The sequence below is a fragment of the Neophocaena asiaeorientalis genome, unplaced genomic scaffold (genome assembly GCF_003031525.2).
Source record: "Neophocaena asiaeorientalis asiaeorientalis breed wild unplaced genomic scaffold, Neophocaena_asiaeorientalis_V1.1 scaffold171, whole genome shotgun sequence".
Lineage (NCBI taxonomy): Eukaryota > Metazoa > Chordata > Mammalia > Artiodactyla > Phocoenidae > Neophocaena > Neophocaena asiaeorientalis.
Genome location: NW_020174013.1, coordinates 10,209,325 through 10,225,984, shown reverse-complemented (window position 1 = coordinate 10,225,984; position 16,660 = coordinate 10,209,325). Strand labels below are relative to the sequence as shown.

At 57.3% G+C, this 16,660-nt stretch overlaps 1 protein-coding gene across 2 annotated transcripts in view; it reads right to left on the bottom strand.

Annotated features, from left to right (window-relative positions):
* The window catches only part of TTC7A (tetratricopeptide repeat domain 7A), a 119,214-nt gene that overhangs the window by 34,589 nt on the left and 67,965 nt on the right, over positions 1 to 16,660 (bottom strand). For both annotated transcript variants that reach the window (XM_024753551.1, XM_024753552.1), the window contains 5 exons: positions 16,375 to 16,479; positions 7,631 to 7,748; positions 6,085 to 6,142; positions 4,825 to 4,897; positions 1,984 to 2,144 (listed from right to left, as the gene is read on the bottom strand). In XM_024753551.1, coding sequence (XP_024609319.1) covers positions 1,984 to 2,144; positions 4,825 to 4,897; positions 6,085 to 6,142; positions 7,631 to 7,748; positions 16,375 to 16,479 — 515 coding nt within the window. The remainder of the gene's footprint in view (positions 1 to 1,983; positions 2,145 to 4,824; positions 4,898 to 6,084; positions 6,143 to 7,630; positions 7,749 to 16,374; positions 16,480 to 16,660) is intronic.

Sequence of the window (16,660 nt, the reverse complement as noted above, 5' to 3'; positions counted from 1 at the left end):
GAAGCTGCTCGGGTGTCTGGTTCCCACCGTGCCAGGTTCCCACTGTCCCCGCAGGCCCATCAGTCTCTGCCTCACCACGTTTCTGCCTTTTTAAACTCAAGCTCCATTACCTAAAGGTCACCCCGCAGCTTGGAAATCAAGATTCTCTTTGCTTTGCTCTCTAATCCCTGAATTCAGGAGGATTTTCAAGAGTCAACTCCACGAAAGCTGGGTTTTTCTCCTGGAGTCTTGAGTCTGCCCCCCAGGAACGGCAACCTCCCGTGCAGCTAAGGAGACTGAACACCTTCCCCTGCCCTCACGTGCAGGACGCCCGCCCCCACCTCCCGGCCCACTGCGGGCACTTGCCGCCCTCGGCTCCCAGGTCCCGGCCTTACACTGTGGACCATCTTCCAGACCCACCCCCACTGCTGCCCCTGAAACCAGTTGTAAATTGACTGTGAGATCTTTTCTTGTCTGAGTCTCACAATAGTCCTTGGAGGCAGGACAGATGTCAGTCTTTCAGCAGCTGAGAAGATGCAGGGGCAAGCTGCTGGAGGCACCACAGGTAAGTGACAGCCAGGGACCTGCTGTGGCTCCCACATGGGGACAAGCGCAAGAGGAAAGGGGTATATTCCACCCAGCGGCAACCCCCTGGGCCAGGCCTCCCAGACCCCTGACACCAGCCTGCCAGCCTCTCCTACACTAAGGCAGTCTCTGCAGAAAGGAAGAGCCTCTACAAGGTCTCAGCCGCCTGGGACCAGCGAGGCACTGGGTGGCAGACCCAGACCAGGGGCCTTTAAGTGCCTGCAATACAGACCTTGTTGAGGACACTGAGGTCAGGGCGAAGGAGGCTGACTTTTCTGTTTGGCTGCAGTGATATTTACTGGATCCGGGGTTTAATTAACTGCCGTGGCAACAGCCGGAGCCACACGCAGCTTGTTCCCAATTCAGGGCGCAGCTGGAGAAGCAGGATGCACCTTCAGTTGAAGAGCAATGACATTCTTCAGTGATCCCTGACCAGTAATGGACTCAGCGACATTTCCTGCTAATCCAGGGGTCTCATCCATGGGGAAAAGTACGGACTTATTTGCAAAGAGCCACGGTCACACCCCAGGGTCACTCCACAGGGCTGCGTGGCAGGTGGATTTTCCACCCCCCACTCAACTCGTGCACTCAGATGGGAGACGCTGGCACGGGAGGCTCCTGCACTGGGCTGGGGGCACCGAGGGGCCAGCATGTGGGCCCCCTTCCCTGGCTTCCACAGGACAGCTCTGCTCCCATCTGTTCACAGTTTCCACCTGCATGCAAGATTTCACTCAGAAAAAGGACAGTGTCTGATGCCTGGCCCAGCCTCTTGTTTCTTCTGTGACATGCACTCTGACCTAGGGGCCTAACCCCTAGGATTCTAACCCTCTCATCGTGACAGTTTCTGTTTCCACCGAAGCGTAACCGACAATAAACGCACACACACAGAGGCACACTCATACACACATATGTGCACACACATGGCTGGCAGCAGACCGCGCGTCAGACCCTGCCAGATAGGCATGAGGATGGAGCTTGGAAAAAAGCCAGGTAACTGCTACTGGAAGAGGAGGACCTTTGTCCTTCGTGTATTTGTATAAAAGTAAAAAATAAACTTCTACACAGTGGGTCTTGCTGTATTATATTTGGGATTAGGTAACTAATCCCTTGTCCGCACAGGTTGTTTTATCTACGTGTAGTGTTCCCTAAGCGACCTGTCTTTTAAAGTGAACTGATTTCAGTTTTAATAATCGCTCAAATGCAGGGTGGAGACCAAGAGCCAGGGCTGTCTCCCGAATACAAACAACAGGCTACGTGGAGCTGCCCTCACACCACACAGCAGGTGTGTGCCCTCTGCTCACACCTGGCCAGAACAGAATGCCAGGGCCAGGCTCCCCCCCACAGGTCCCCGCCCCACCCCGACGCTCAGTGTGTGCGCTGACCAGCCCGCCAGCCCAGCACTGTCCGTGGGGAACTCACTTGAAGTTCTCGGGATACTCCGTGATGGCCATGTTGATGACGTCGAGGGCATGCTGATAGTGTTTCTGGGCGGAGAAAAGGAGCGCCAGCAGGTGGAGGGCGTTGGCGTCATCCTTGCACACTTTCAGGGCCTCCTGCAGCTGCTCCATGGCGCTGGAGATCTGCCGGAGAAAGGTACCAGCTGAGCGACCTTCCCCAAGGCCCACACCTCACCCGGACTCTGCGGCCAGGTGCCAGCCAGCAAGGGTGCAGCAGACTCAATGAGACCCCAGGCACTGTGGGGCAGGCAGGGGCTCTGATGAGAAAACACCCCCCCAAATCACATGGCCAGGAGGGATCTGCTGTCCAAAGTCAGGCCCCGGAAGCTAGCGCTGTGCCCACGCAAGAGGGAAAAGAGGGGCAGGTTCACAGTGTACCACGAAGGATCGGCCGGGAAGCACCAACTAAACCGGAGGAGTGGGGCTGTGAGGAGAGGCCACCTGGACCACTAGCTACAGAACTCTTCTCCGAACCTGTTCACGCAGTGCTGGGGGCTGACAGATAAATGCTGCCTCCTACTCAGAGGCTCACCAGTGGCAAGAGCTTAGGCTCTGGGGTCAGATGGGGGCATGGATCCCAGCTCTGCCACTTCCTAGCTGGCGCCCAGGGCAGGGGACTTCGCCTGTCTGAGCTGCAGTCCTTACGCTGCAAAATGAGGATAACGGTCATACCTATGACGGTGGCTGAGAGGGTGAGACGACGTAGGAAAAATGTCCTGCTGACTGTCGAACACGTTTGAAAATGTGAGTTTCCCTCTACAAGCCCCCAAAGGCCAGGCAGCTAACGAACAGGTAAGATCCTTTCTTCCAGTCCTGAGGGACGTGTTCTCTCAGGCGCTCAGGCCTGGTAGTTCTGTCAGCTCCTGTGGCTCTATCCACACCAGGACCCCGTCCTCCCAGGAACCTCGGGAGCCCTTTTCAGAAAGTCTTGTTTTTCACCAAACCTCAGACCCCGGTCTCCAATGCTCCTTGAGGGGCCTACAGGACACAGGTCAGCTGGGGCTCTGGTCCCTGGCGTGCCTGGTGCCCGCCCGGTCTCCACCCGGCCTCTGCACAGGCTGCGGGCATACTGCCAGGCCCAGAGTCCTCCCACGGGGACCTCCCTTTGTGGAAAGGTCATGGAAAGTAAAGGAGGAAGCTAAGGTCAGTGTGGCCCCTGGCTTGGCTTGCCCGTGACTCCCCAAGGCTGCTCCTGCCCCGTTATTCTGGGCTGGGTGTCCAAATCCTCGGCCCTCACTACTTGAGCAGCCATGCATGCTCTGGGCAGGATGGGCCAGAGGAGCTCAGAGACTCAGGCAGGCAGGACTAGCTTAGAGTTCGTTTAGGGACCCTCCAATCCCCTGAGGTTACCAAGATCTGGGTGCCCAAGGACAACGGGTACCAGGCTCCACTGGCCTGGCCCAGCCGTCTCTCTGGGAGGACACACGCCATTCATCAGAGGCGACTGAATACTTAAAGATATTAAAAAATGCATCACCGAAGGTTTATCAGGAACTTGATTGGCAAGGAAAGCACCGGTTCTTTTACAGAGGGCTAAAAATAAACTGGTCTCGGGTATCTTTGCGTCCGCGCTCCTGGGAGCAGCAGAGCAGACTGGTGTTTCTGGAGAGAGCAGCAGAGAGGGACAAGGTGCCTCCCCCAGGACCTGGAAGTCAGGAGCCAGGGGCACAGTGGGAGAGGGGCTGGAAACACAGCTCCCTGAAGATGAGACCAGGGGCTAGATGTTGACATCGACCAGTAAAACCAACCACCAGGCCGGTGGACAAGGCTCCAAGTGCCCAGTCTCCAAATGGGACAAGGGGACAGGATACTTAGAGCCCCATGGGGTTGCTTCACTGGGTCAGGGTGGGCTCTGGAGCAGACATTGTGCTGGCCTGGCCAGTTCCCAGTTCCTGAGCTCAGGAGAGCTTCAGCGCCTCAGGTGTCAAAAGGGGCCACCGGCGCCCTCCTCATCAGACGCAGGGCTCGCCCAGGCCAGTGGGGGTACGGCAGCACCCTCGTCAGCCAGGCTGCCTGTCACCTGACCACGAGCAGATGGGGGCTCTGTGGACTCCTCTCCAACAGTCTGCAGCCCAGCCCGGGTCCCTGCTGGCTCGTCTGCAGGTCCCGAGTGGCCCAGCGTCCACGCTCACCCGATCAAAGCCACCGAGAGGTCCTGCTTCACACAGAGCACCAGCCTGCGGGGCACACGTGAAAGCAGAGGCTCTGAGGGGCCTGGGTGACGGGAGCTCTCGCTCGTTTCTGAAAGGCAATGGCTGGGTGGGTTGCCCGGCCTCACTCCCTGGACAGCTTGGAGAAGGAAGGTGGGTCGGCCTGGAGAGCCATGCAAGTCGAAGGTGGTTGGCGGACAGCAGGCCCCCGTCAGGCCCCAGAGGCCGAGCCTGCCGGTGGCGTCCACAGGGTCAGAGGAAAGCTCTGGGTCACACAGAAACAGCTCCACGTGCCAATCACTCTACTCCAGACCCCTGGGGAAAGCTCAACAGAAGGTGAGGACACAGCAAATGTTTACTGTGCTCACCTGGCAACTTCTCAGGAGACGGACACACTGTAGGAGGAGTGAGGGCAGAGAATAACCCCTTCCTGTGCGCCCACCGTGGGCCAGGGGCTTTACCACATTAGCTGACTTAATCCTTACTAGGGCCCTCTGAGGTGGAGTATGAAGGTACTGACATAGCAGACAAGGAAACAGAGGCTCAGAGAGGTCAAGTCACTTGCAAAGGGTCACACAGCCGATAAAGGCAGTGGAGCCAGGAGAAGATCAGCAGCCCCCAGAGACCTGGGTGTTAGAATTGTGAGGACTCACCTGGCGGACGAGGGCCAGCTGCAGGGAGACATAGAGGATGACCTGGGGGTCACCGGGCGCCAGCTGCTGGGCTCTGTATGGGGCAAGGGAGCAGCAAGTCAGCCATCAAGGTCGACAACCAGTGTGTCACGTGGGTCTCCAGCGTGCCCACCCCTGTGCTGGGTGCTGCAGGGCCAAATATTGGAGATTCTGCCTGGGCCCGCTTTGGAGGGTGCCCCGCGGGAGACCATGGCTGGGGCAGAAAGCCCACGGGCAGCCCAAGGCAGGGGCAGTGGGTGCCGAGAGAGCTGGCTCTGGCTGAGGTGGGGGCCGTCTGGGAGGACAGGACTGCTGGGTGGGGGAAGCCCTCTCCTCCGGGCAGCTGTTGACCCGGCTGTGGCCTGGTACAGAGCCTGGAGTCTGCCCTCTCCGCCGCACGACAGAAGGGAACAGTTCCCGGAGGATGTGGGGCTGGGATGGCCTCTCTGGGCAAGAAGAGCTGGGAATGAAGAGCCAGTGGGGGAGGGAAGGCGATGTCCCCTGACCCTGGGAGTTCAGAGGGGGTTTGCGAGGATGGGCCTCTCCTTCCTCCCTGGGCTTGAGAACAGCCTGCCCCAGAGGGGAGTTCCCAGGAAGCTGGCATAAGGAGTCCAGGGCAGGCCCCTACCCAGCAGCTGCCATCTGTGCTCTGAGGGAGAAAGACACACGGGGCTCATGGGGAAGAGCCCTGCGATGGGCCAGAGGAAGGAAGGGGAGGGATGCTCAGGTGGGTCCCCGGGCTGTGGTGGAGAGGGGGCTCAGCCAGGATGGGCCTGGAGAGGGAGGAAGGGCTACTGCTGGGGGAGGGGCTTCTCTGCCGCCCCCTCCCTCCCTTCCTCCCTCCTGGACTCTGGGCTCCCAGGGAATCTCTGTGAGGACTTGGGGTAAGGCTCCTCACAGCCCTCAGGTTGCAGAGGGGCTGGGAGGAGGCAAACACTCTTCCTGAGTCCCTGCTATACCTGTAGGTCACTGTGCAAGGTGCTTTCCTGCTATAGCTCACGTCCCCTGAGCTCAGGGGGACGGGAGCTGAGCCTGGGGGGAGCTCTACTCGTGTGGAAGGGCTCAACCCACCCACCCAACCCCAAAGGCCTGTCCCTGCTTCCTGTGTGAGCTCTCAGAGCCTCAGTTAGCTGGTCAACAACATGGGGACAGAAACCTTTACTCTGTCTACACCAGAAGGTCTCCTAAGAGAACATGAGAACGAGCCACCTGGAGCAACGCTGCCGGTCGGGCCTCCCTCACCTCTCCAGCGTCTGCAGTGCTTTCCGGTGCAATTCATCTTGCTTGGATTTCAGAGTCGCTGCAGGAGACAGGATGGAGACAAAGCCATGAGGGGGTGCTGCAGCGGGGCCGACCCAGCTCTGTCCCACCCAGGGCACAGAGCTCTGCGGGGAGAGGCCCCACCGGGACCCCGTCTGGCAAATGCTCGCACTCAAGCAGCTCCGGAGTGGTGCCACCCTCTGCCCTGGTTACTGGGGGAAGGGGGGCAGGTGTCGCCCTGGTCCTAGCCTCCTGGCATGATTCTTGACACAACAGATCCTTGTACTCCTTTGCCTTCCTTGCCACCTGGGCCACACTGACCCTTCCAAAGGCTCAAGCCTCTAGGGAAAAGTTACCACCTCTGTCCTGGCCACACGCCTCCCTGGGCTTCCTTCCTGACGAGACTTCTTCTTTTCTAACCATTTCAACAAATTTCAAGTGGACGATTCCATGGCATTAAGCACATTCGCCATGTCGTGCCACCATCACCACCATCTGTCTCCAGATCTTTCTTATCGTCCCTAACAGACTGTCTGTACCTACTGAACACTAACTCCCCTCCCACTAGGCCACCAGAAACCTCTATTATACTTTCCCCATGAGGCTTCTTGATTTAACCCAAACTGGGCACCTTTCTGGTAAATTAAATCACCTTTAAATAGGGTAGCACAGGCATTCGAAAGCTTAGCAGCCCACGGAACCCCTGGGAAGCTTTAAAATGACTGTTGTCAGGCTCCAACCAGACCAGGTCAAGATGCTGCTGGCATGGATGGATGTCAGGGGTCCCCGGCTTATAAAGCAGCCCTGCTTCTAGAGGATTAAAGGCACATGGAGGGTCTCTGGACTCTGACTGAGGGACTGATGACTCCCTCACTTGACCAGTGTGGAGGGATCCCAGGGTTCCTTATCAGAGCCTCACCAATACCTTGAAGACACAGTGACTACTGTCACTCAAGAACAAGCAGCTGGCACGGCACCAGGATCTCACCCCTCTTCCTGCCCTCGTCTTGCCAGTGCCAGCTGTTCTTACCTCTCGTTGTGCGGGGCCTCTGAAGCCTGCTCCCAGGGGCACCGCCTGAATAGGCGGTGTGGGTTGGAGCTGATTACTATTCCGGGTTTGGTCTGGGTGGGGGCCTATCACTCCCTTTCCCTCAAGCTGCAAGGATACAGAAGTAGGTGGCTGCCGATCCCTGGGGGAACACACGGCTGAGCTGGCGGGGTTGGGGACGGAACACCAGACTCCAGGCGGCAAACCCACGCACCAGGCACAAGTATTCAGTAAACGCCTGCTGCGTACCCAGCTCTATGCCATGCACTGGGGGGATTTAAAAGACCCCAGAAGAGGACAGTGGTGCTGACGGTTAAGGTGAACCAGAAAGAAGACACTGTGTGGGCAAGGGCTGGTGGCGCATCACAGACGGCAAGTGCCACAGGAGTTCCAGGGGCAGCGGTCAGCGTGGGCTGTGCCGGGGGGCAATTAGGAGGCCTGAGTCACCCCGAGCAGAGGCTCCTAGGCCCCAGCACTCACCGTCGGTGGCCTGCAGGCTGTAGGTGAGACCCAGTGCCAGGTAGCCCTTGGAGAGGAACTCCCCGGCTTCCTCTCCGAGCTGGATCACCATCATGGCGAAGTGCTGCGCCTCCTTCAGCTGCAAAGAGGAGAGGCGCAGGTCACCGTGGAGGGCCGCCACTCATAGTCGCCAGCCCGGGACCCTCAGAACTGCAATTCCTTGCGCCCGACCACAAAGGCCAGGCGCCTTCCTGAGGCCACACGGTCACTGAATGGAAGGAGAGCTGTTTCTTCCACAAGCACCAACCTGGACCTTTTCCCCCACCCAGAGGCCTTGTGCTCAAGATCACGGGACGCCACCTCTCACAGGGAAAGCTTCCCTTGCTCCAAGGATCCCAGCTCCCTGACAGCTGCTCTGCTGAGAGCCTGGACCCAGGAGCAGGTCAGTCTGTGCCAGCTCCTTTCCTCACTCTGCCCGTGTCCGTCCCTGCCCCGCTCGGCAGAGACAGGGGAGCGGGAGCGGGGGGCAGGCAGGGCTCGGGGACTGGGCCTCCGGGACACCGCCAACCCTGCAGAGCGGGCAGGCCACCACGCTGGCTCCGGCTGTGGGCTTGCTCCCTGACACCGGGAGCTCTAACTTTTCAGGCCTGGGGTTGTGTTTGTCCTGAGAGCAGGAGGGACTGTTCCAGTTGGAAAGGGACCAACTGGCTCAGGTCACGTGTGCACACATCACACACAACATGTGACACGGAGAGAGGGGCACGCAGGCAGCCCTCTGGGGCACCCACGGCAGGCAGGCCTGTTGGGAGGCAGGGAACAGCTGGGGGCCTCAGCTGTGCCCACTCAGGGCCCACAGGCCTCCCAGAGGTCCCCTCCCTCCTACCCACCCAGGAATGTCATCTGCCCGTGTGCCTGCTGTAGCAGTGTCACCGAGAACAACTGGTACCGCCCTCACCAAGGGGCTGAATGATTCATACCCACAGCCCCACTGCTGCCCAGGTGTCAGGGCTCCCTTGTGTGGAACATCTCCCCTCCCCCATCCGGAGGGGCCCACAAAGTGAAGCTGGGTTCTGGCACCCCAGCCAGTGAGCCCGCACTCTGCTCCCGTCCCCGCTCAGGCGCACCCCACCCAGCAGGAGGGACAGTTCTGTGCATCTTGTGGCCTGACCACTGGCCACAGCATGGGACACTGGTGGACTCTCCCTCCTTGGAGTATGAGGGGACCCTGAGATAGAGGCCATTAGCCGTGGGGAGGCGGGTTGGGCTGAGTTCACCATTTGGGCACAGCCATGGTGCGCTATGTGCAGGAAAAAGGCTGATGGAGCAGAGAACCCACTGAACAGAGGGGATAAAAAACCTCGAACTACAAGAGAGGCAGAGCAGGTGAGGTGACAGCCCAGAGGGAGATGGTGGAGGGGGCGCTGGATCCCAGCGGACTGGCCACCATCCCTGACAAATGGCGACAATGGCAGCTCTCTACCCCCCTGTGGTAGAGCTCAAGCTGCCGGCCTGGGTAGTGGGCCACCTCCAGGTTGGTGGGCTGGTCACCGAAAGGACATGGGAGTCTGGGGAGCTGGGCCTGTAACACCATCAGGCCTGAGGACTTGCGCTTCGGGGGAGGCAGCAGCTCAGTAAACCCCACAGCTGCCTGCTGCCCAGTGTCCGCCGGCCGGGTGGACCCAAGTCTGTAGATGCGGAGATCTGTCCCCTGGAGCACGTGGCCCGGCAGGACCCAGGAGAGCCGCGGGGCCCTGAAGTCGGAGCCAGGCTGAGTGAAAAGCACAGGACAAGCCTCGCGACACAGGCTCGGCCCGACAGACACGGGGCCTTGAGCAAGTCACTTCAGTTCTACGTCCCAGAGGGCCTTATCTGCAAAATGGGGAGCTGGACCCCCTCCCACAATGTAACTACTCCTCCCCACAAACCTCCACTGAGGCTTCTGCGGCACCAGGCTCTATGCTGGGCCTGGCTGGGGAGGCCCAATGACACAGGGGCAGGATGCCCGGATGAGCACACACGGAATCCCTAAGGAGGGAGAGACCCCACAGGACAAGGTGGCTCTTTTTTTTTTTTTTTTTTTAAGGTGGCTCTTAATTAAGGCTCCACTGTATGGTGCCGGCCTGGGGCCATGGGAGCTCCCCAAGAGCGGGCAACCTCCTGGCTGGGGCTGTCCAAGGAGGCCTCGTGGCAGGGGGCGGGCAGGAGGCACCAAGGGAAGGGTAGGTGAGCTGTTGCCTCCTTGTTAATATCCCTACTGCTGGTGCAGCTGGTCTCCCACACTGTCTTTAGGCATCATTATGCCCCATTCAAACAGGGGCGAGCTTTTTCATAAACCACAAAGTACGCGTTATAAACAGAATTCAGAAACCTCCTGCACTCCACGTGTGTGCGCTCTGCTCACGGCCATGTCCTTCCTCAGCAAATGCCAGCTTCTATCTCCGGCAGCCCAGGCACAGAGGGTGCCAGGAACAACGCTCGGCAATTATTGGCAAACAGGGAAAAATGACTCTCCAGTTTATATATATCATATCCTGGATTAACAAAGCTCACCATCCTTTAGCTTTAAAAAGTGACAACGTATCCTTAGCTTGTCCAACTTGTGGTCCCCTCTGACCCCAGGTGAGTAGCTGTCCTGGGCCAGTACTTGCCAGCCTTGCCCACATAGGTTAAAACGGTCTTTAAGTGTGGTGTCAGCATCTGTCTCAAGTCAAACCCACGAGGCTTCAACGGACCATTTTCTTACATGGCCGACACCATTTTGATTTCTCTTACCTACCACAAAACAGTTTTTTGCATGTGGAGTCATGGGATTCTGAACAAAAAGAAGTATCATCAATTCTCTTAAATGTGATAATATACAATATGATACCATACGGTATTAATAGATTTATACATGGATCCTCTAACTAGCTAGCAAAAGGGAAAAAGTCACATCAAAAATCAACAAAAAACCCCAATATGTATGTATTTCAAATATAAAATATATATTAAAAATACATATACATAATGCACAACTCCTGTTCATCTAAGACAGCCGGGGGAATCCTAAAGCCCTTGAAAATACAGCTTTGCCACCTTTGTTCTGGAGTGTGACAATCCCACCTAAATCCAGAGTCAGCACCATGCCCACGGGTAAATTTTCCATGCAGAGAGCAGGACGGCCTAGCAGCTTAGAACACAAGCTCTGGGGCCAGGCTTCCTGGGCTCAAATCCTGGCGTGGCTATTTACTGTGTGACCTTGGGCAAGTCACTTCACTTTGCTGTGCCTCCGTTCCCTCTTCTGTAAAATGAGGATAACGGGCGTGTGTCTCACAGGGTTGCGGGGAGGACTGAATGAGATAAAGACACAACGGATGCTCAGAACGGTGCTTGAATAAACATGAACTACTACTCTTATTATTGGTTGTGATTTTAGATCTATAGTTAATCTTCCAGAATTTTTTTTAACTCTCAGCCTAATGCATGTGGCGAGTGCCATCTGAATAGAGTCGCTGTCGTCTAAAGCTACATGAGCTCACTGACAAATCAGGAAGTGGCATCGAAGACCCTCCTGGAATCCAGAGAGGGGGCACCACTGTCTGCCTTTTGTCTCTGGCCTGACCCTTCGTCTCAGATAAGGAGCAACTCTACGCAAGGACAGCGGGGTCTCCCTGCGCAGTCAGCTGCGCCAGGTCGGTCAACCTCTCTGTCCCGTGGTCTGGGACACACATACGTGTAACCACCCACCTACCCTGTCACAATACTCACCTCTACCGTGGGTAATACACTCGGATATTTTCTATGCTATTCTGTGATTGTCTATTTCTTTTTTGAAAAAGTTCTATCTCACAGTCCACTAATGGGTCTCAATCTACAGTGTGAAAAGTAGATTGCTGACTGATCCACCCAGCGCCTGCCCATCTACAACCACCCAGGCGTCTAGCACCTCACCTGCCCTTTCCAGTCTCCACGTACTTCCTCCTGTGGCCTCCAAAGTTAACAGCTAATGGCTCTGGAGTTGTACCGCTGCTTCTGCAAGATTTGCTCGGGTTACAGCACTGGGACCTCCTTGCTCATCAAAATACTTGCAGGGTGAGGGGTTTCCAAAGCTTTCAACCATTCTCCTCCTACACTGCTTTTTAATACCTCCTTTCCTGTGGAGGCCATGTAACTTCGTCACAAAACCCAGGTGGAGATCCTCTCTCTCTTCCTCCCTTGCAATTCTAGAGCAGTTGGGTGCCCACCTGGCGTGTCATAGCATGGCAGCCACTTGATGGAAGGGGTGTCTTACAGCTTAGGCTCTGAGGCACAGGGTGCTTAGGGGACCTACCCAAGGTCACCCGGCTGGTAAGTGAGAGAACTGAATTTCCAACCCAGGTCTTCTGAGTCTACATTTGGATCTTTCTGAGCTGCCTGATTCACGGCTGCCCTCTGTGGGTCTTCATTTTTCTACTCTCTGTCCCTTTGGGAAAAGGATGCATCGAAGGATGTAACGTTTTGACCCTTTGCTTTTGCTTTCTGTAAGTACGGAAAGCGTTCCCACGCCTTTCCAAGTTCCTGCATCTCTCCAGTTCTCTTCATTTGGTCCCCACACAGATAGGCTCCTGGCCTGTACACTCTGCTCCGGCTCAGGCTGCCTGGTTCATCTCGCCGTGGGCCAAAGAGCTTGTACCCCTGGAATCTTCACCTCTTCTTCCCTCCCTGGGAACCAGAGAAAGGTCATTTCTGAGCCCCCAGAGCTCTGCTTAAACAGCACCTCCAGTTTCTCCTTAGTTGCTTCCCATAGGATCCAGGACCTGTTGTTATCTGCTCTACTGAAAATGCACTTTTTTCTTCCTGGAAGGAACAGGTACGCTTCCTAATTTCCACAAGCTCGTGGCAGGAGAGCTGGCATTCTTTCTGGCCTCCTGAACACTTAATCCATCTTCCTGGCCCTCCCCATCCCTGAATCTCAAAAATGAAGGCAAAAACACAAAGGCACATCCTTCCTGAGAGTCTGCTACAGGGATGGCTGCCATTTACCAGGTACCTCCCACATGCTAAATAAGAGGGACACTGCTCAGCTCTGGTAGTCGGAGCCACCCTGTAACAGTGGATGTAACTGTTTCCAGGTTACTGATGATGCACAGAGAGGGTAAATGACTCACCCAAAGTCACACAGCTAGGAATCCGAACCCTATCCTCTCAGCCTCCAAAGCCTGCACTCTTTCTACCATCCCATCCCACCCCCTTGGGGGAAGAGGCCGAGGGACAGCACCACAGACCTTTCCAAAGATGAGCATGGCCCGCTTTTCCATTCCACAACCTCCTCTCCTTCTGTGTGTGACACACAGGCACACCCCCATCTCCTATCCTCCTAGAAAGGTTTTAACTTTTTTAATTAAATGAATTTGAACTAATTGTGTTTGGAGGGATGTGAAAAAATATTTACAGCTCCCTTTTCTCCTGCCCCAAATAACTGGCTGGGGACACCGGCAAGATGCTGGTCATGCTGAGGCAGGGGGCTGCCCCACTGCTGTCACTGGGTCAGAGTCTGGGACGCCCTCCCCCACCGAGGCAAGCCTCAGGCTAAGCAGAGGGGCCGGTGCTCTCAAACCCAGGGCAGCCAGCATGGGCCCATGCCAGCACCTCTGCCCAGGCCCCTCCTCACCCGCCCTCACCCAGGGGCAACCTTGATCTCAGACCCAGACCCAGTCTGGAGCATCCTACACTGGCTCTGGGCATAAGGACAGGACACGGGGACAGCAGGTGCTCCACCTCTGGGCACACGGCCACCTGGTCCGCTTTCACCCAGCACAACTCGTTTTTCCAGTGTCCCAGTTTAAGCCTCCCTTCCTGCAACCCGGGCCAAACTGTTTATCCCCAGATCTCGGGCCCCAGCTCATGGGGCTTGGCTGGGCAATGGCTGGGCCTGCTGGGGGCTGAGGTGAGCCAGGACAGCTGTGAAGGCAGGAGGTGGAGGTGGCATGGGTCGCCTTGCAGGATCTGTGCCCGGTTATAAAGCACCAGCACCCCTCTGCCCGCCCGTCAGACCCATTCTTCCTGCTCTCGGCCCTGAGGACAGAGAGTGCTGGGCTGCCCCTCTCCTGGTCTCCTAGGAGAACAGGCTGCCCCGGGCCACCTACAGCGTGCTCTCAGCCCAGCGCCAACCCAGGGAGCCAGGGAGAACCGTGAGCCAGATGTAGACTTCCCACACCTGTCCCTCGTGGACTGCTGAAGCAGGTGTTATTCTGTATTTCTCAACACCTGTTATGTGCAGGGTTCTTTGTGGGAGAGAAGGGCTGAGGGTGTGAGAAACAGTAAGTGAAGAAGCTCCCCGTTTAGACAGAAAGGCAAGTATCAAACAAGGCAGAATTCCTCCACAAGTGATTGTGCTCACTGGCAAGCAGGATCCATCCAGTAAGCACTAGGCATTAACTCTGGGCTAGGGTTTCAAGAAAGAAGAGAGTGAGTTCCTGCCTTCAAGAAACACACATGCAGCAAAAAACGCAATGCCTTGTGCTAAGTGTCCAAGGCAGGTAGGGAGGCACAGAAGGTTTTGTTCAGGGCAGGGAAGGCTGCCTGGAGCCCAGCCCCAGCCCTCCAGCAGGACCACGCTCTAGCCTGTACCCGAGTTAAACCCTGTCTCAAACCAGCCCCCAAACCCAAATAAACTTCTCCGGTGAGGTTAAACAACTCACCCTCCTCCCCAGTTCTGAGGTCCAGTCTGCATGTTTAAGTTTCCTTTTGGGCTTTTCTATTTACGTTGTCATTGATTACTTTGCTCCTAACTCATCTGTTTTCAATTTGGACTGACTGGATCCTAATTTTATTACCATGTAATCTGAATGCACATAATCACTGTAATTATGCTGCTGGGGGAAACAGCTCCTCTGCTGCAGAGAGACCTACATTTAGGGTTTCCCAGCAAGGGCGGCCATTGGCTGGGTGGACCCACAGCCAACTCAGAGCTGGCAGCCCTTGGGAGCACAGATGCCCTCCCCGCCCCACTCCTGGCAAGGCGGGTATTTGGGCTTCATCCCAGGGATGCACCTGAGGCCCCTCTCAGGAGCCCTGGGAACACACAGGGGTGTGAGCCACGGGTCAACGAGCCCACCCTCTGCATCCTCCGGCTCACGCCACCCACTGCCGCAATGCGCTCAGACTGGGTCCCCACTCTGCCGGCACCCACATCTCAACGGCACCCTACCCTCTGGGGTGTAAGACGCTAACAGTCTCCCTAAAAACACTTGGGGGACGAGTTTCCCCACTAATCATGCGGCTGAGGAAAGCAAGCTGTGATGGAAGGGCCCGCCACTGGCCCACCTCGAAGCCCAGTCCATGGCCGCCTCCTCCTGGAAGCCTCCTTGACCTGTCCGGCCCTCTCCATACTTTATGTCATTTATGCCACATATGAGGAACAGTGAAACTCTTACCCACCTCATCACGAAGCCTCTTCCAAATGCCTAGAGCCTATTATAGATCAGTCTTATAGAAAAACATCATAAAGCCTGGGGCCAAAAGCAATGCTCTTCCCTCCCCCATCATCCACAGTCGTTTGGGGCCAAGGCAGGGCCATATGTGCATATCATACATGGGGACCTGAGGACCAGGGAACAGAGGGAAAGGTGCCGCTTCCTCCCCCCCTCCACCAATCGTGCGAGGGAGTCAGTCCCTGCAGCACAGGTGGGATGAGGCCCGCTGGGTGGTGAGGCAGGGACCCCTCGGAGAGGGTCCTCAGGATACCTGGCAGAGTCTCCCTTCCCAGGACTGGAGGAGTTGGAGAGGCTGCTAATTCTGAAGTGCCTGCTGCAGGCATCTGGAGCCTGGCCCCTTTGCCTTGGAACAAGCTGGGCACCTGACAGCGAGGGTAGGCTGGGGTGTCACGACGTCAGGAAGGGGAGGACCATGTATGGGAGAAGCTCCCCTTTTGGGAGATGCTGGGCCAATGAAGGAACTGGGCTTATTTAGCCTGAAGAGAGGAGATGTGGGTGGGGCTGACAGCCAACACATGGCCGAGATGCTGCACTGTTCCGTGTCGCTCAAGGGGGTGGAAATAGGGCCTCCCCCGACACCAGGAGGCTGATGTGGACCTGAGGAAGCCAGGAGTGTAGGGAAGGGGGCTCCCAGCGAGAGGAGACAGCCGTGCAGAGGCCCCGCCGCTAGACCCTCCGGGCTGGGAGCAGCAGCTGGGAGCCTGGCGGAGGGAGCACCAAGGTGAGGCCTGGGACCCTGGGTTCCTGGCCCAGGGCTCTTTGCTCACTCCCCCTGCTAACCTCCTCGAGGTAAAGTGCTGCTGGGCAGAGGGCACACGTTGAGCTCATCTTTAGTTCAGCCACCTCAGCAGAGTGGTAAGCAGGGAGCTGAGCACAAGGCAGGGACCAGGGGGCTGGAGCCCAGAGGAAGGAGGGGGCTGACGGAGAGGCCACCTTCCCACTGGCCCGGAGCTGGTTCTGACTCCAAATGGTGCGTTGGCCCAGGTAACTCCAAGGTCCTGCCCACTGCCCCTGCTGCTGGGCAGGCGGGGGGCACCCCAGCTTTTGACTCCACATTTGGCTCCCTGGAGACATTCAAGGCTGAACCACAAACCTGACACCATCCTGAGTTGGGGATGGAGGCTGGAGTTTTCTCAGAAGCCATGCTCCACCCCCCTCTCCCCTCCAGGCCCGCCTGCCTCGAAGCTCCCCATGCTCCCCCACCCCTTACACACACAGCGAGGTACGCACACGATCACCTGGCGCCCACCTGCCACCATCCTCCCACAGGAAGCCACCAGGACCTGGGCCCTGACCCCGTAGCTCACTCACCCAGTGCAGGGACCCTATGCAGAGCTTGGCGGCCATCAGGGGCACCGTGGGGTCCGAGGGCCGCAGCTTCACGCACTCCCGCAGCAGCGACACAGCATAGGATGACTGCAGGAGAAAGGGTGGGCAACACAGTCACTCACAGCCCTGCGCTGCGGCAGGCTGGGTGCCTCATGCCCACAGTGGGGGCAGCTCCCAAACAGCCAGCCCCGGCTCTGTGCCCCGTTCCTCCCGAGCCAGGAAGAGGCCCAGCGGGAGGAGCCCAGGCGGTGGTGGGGGGCAAGTCCCC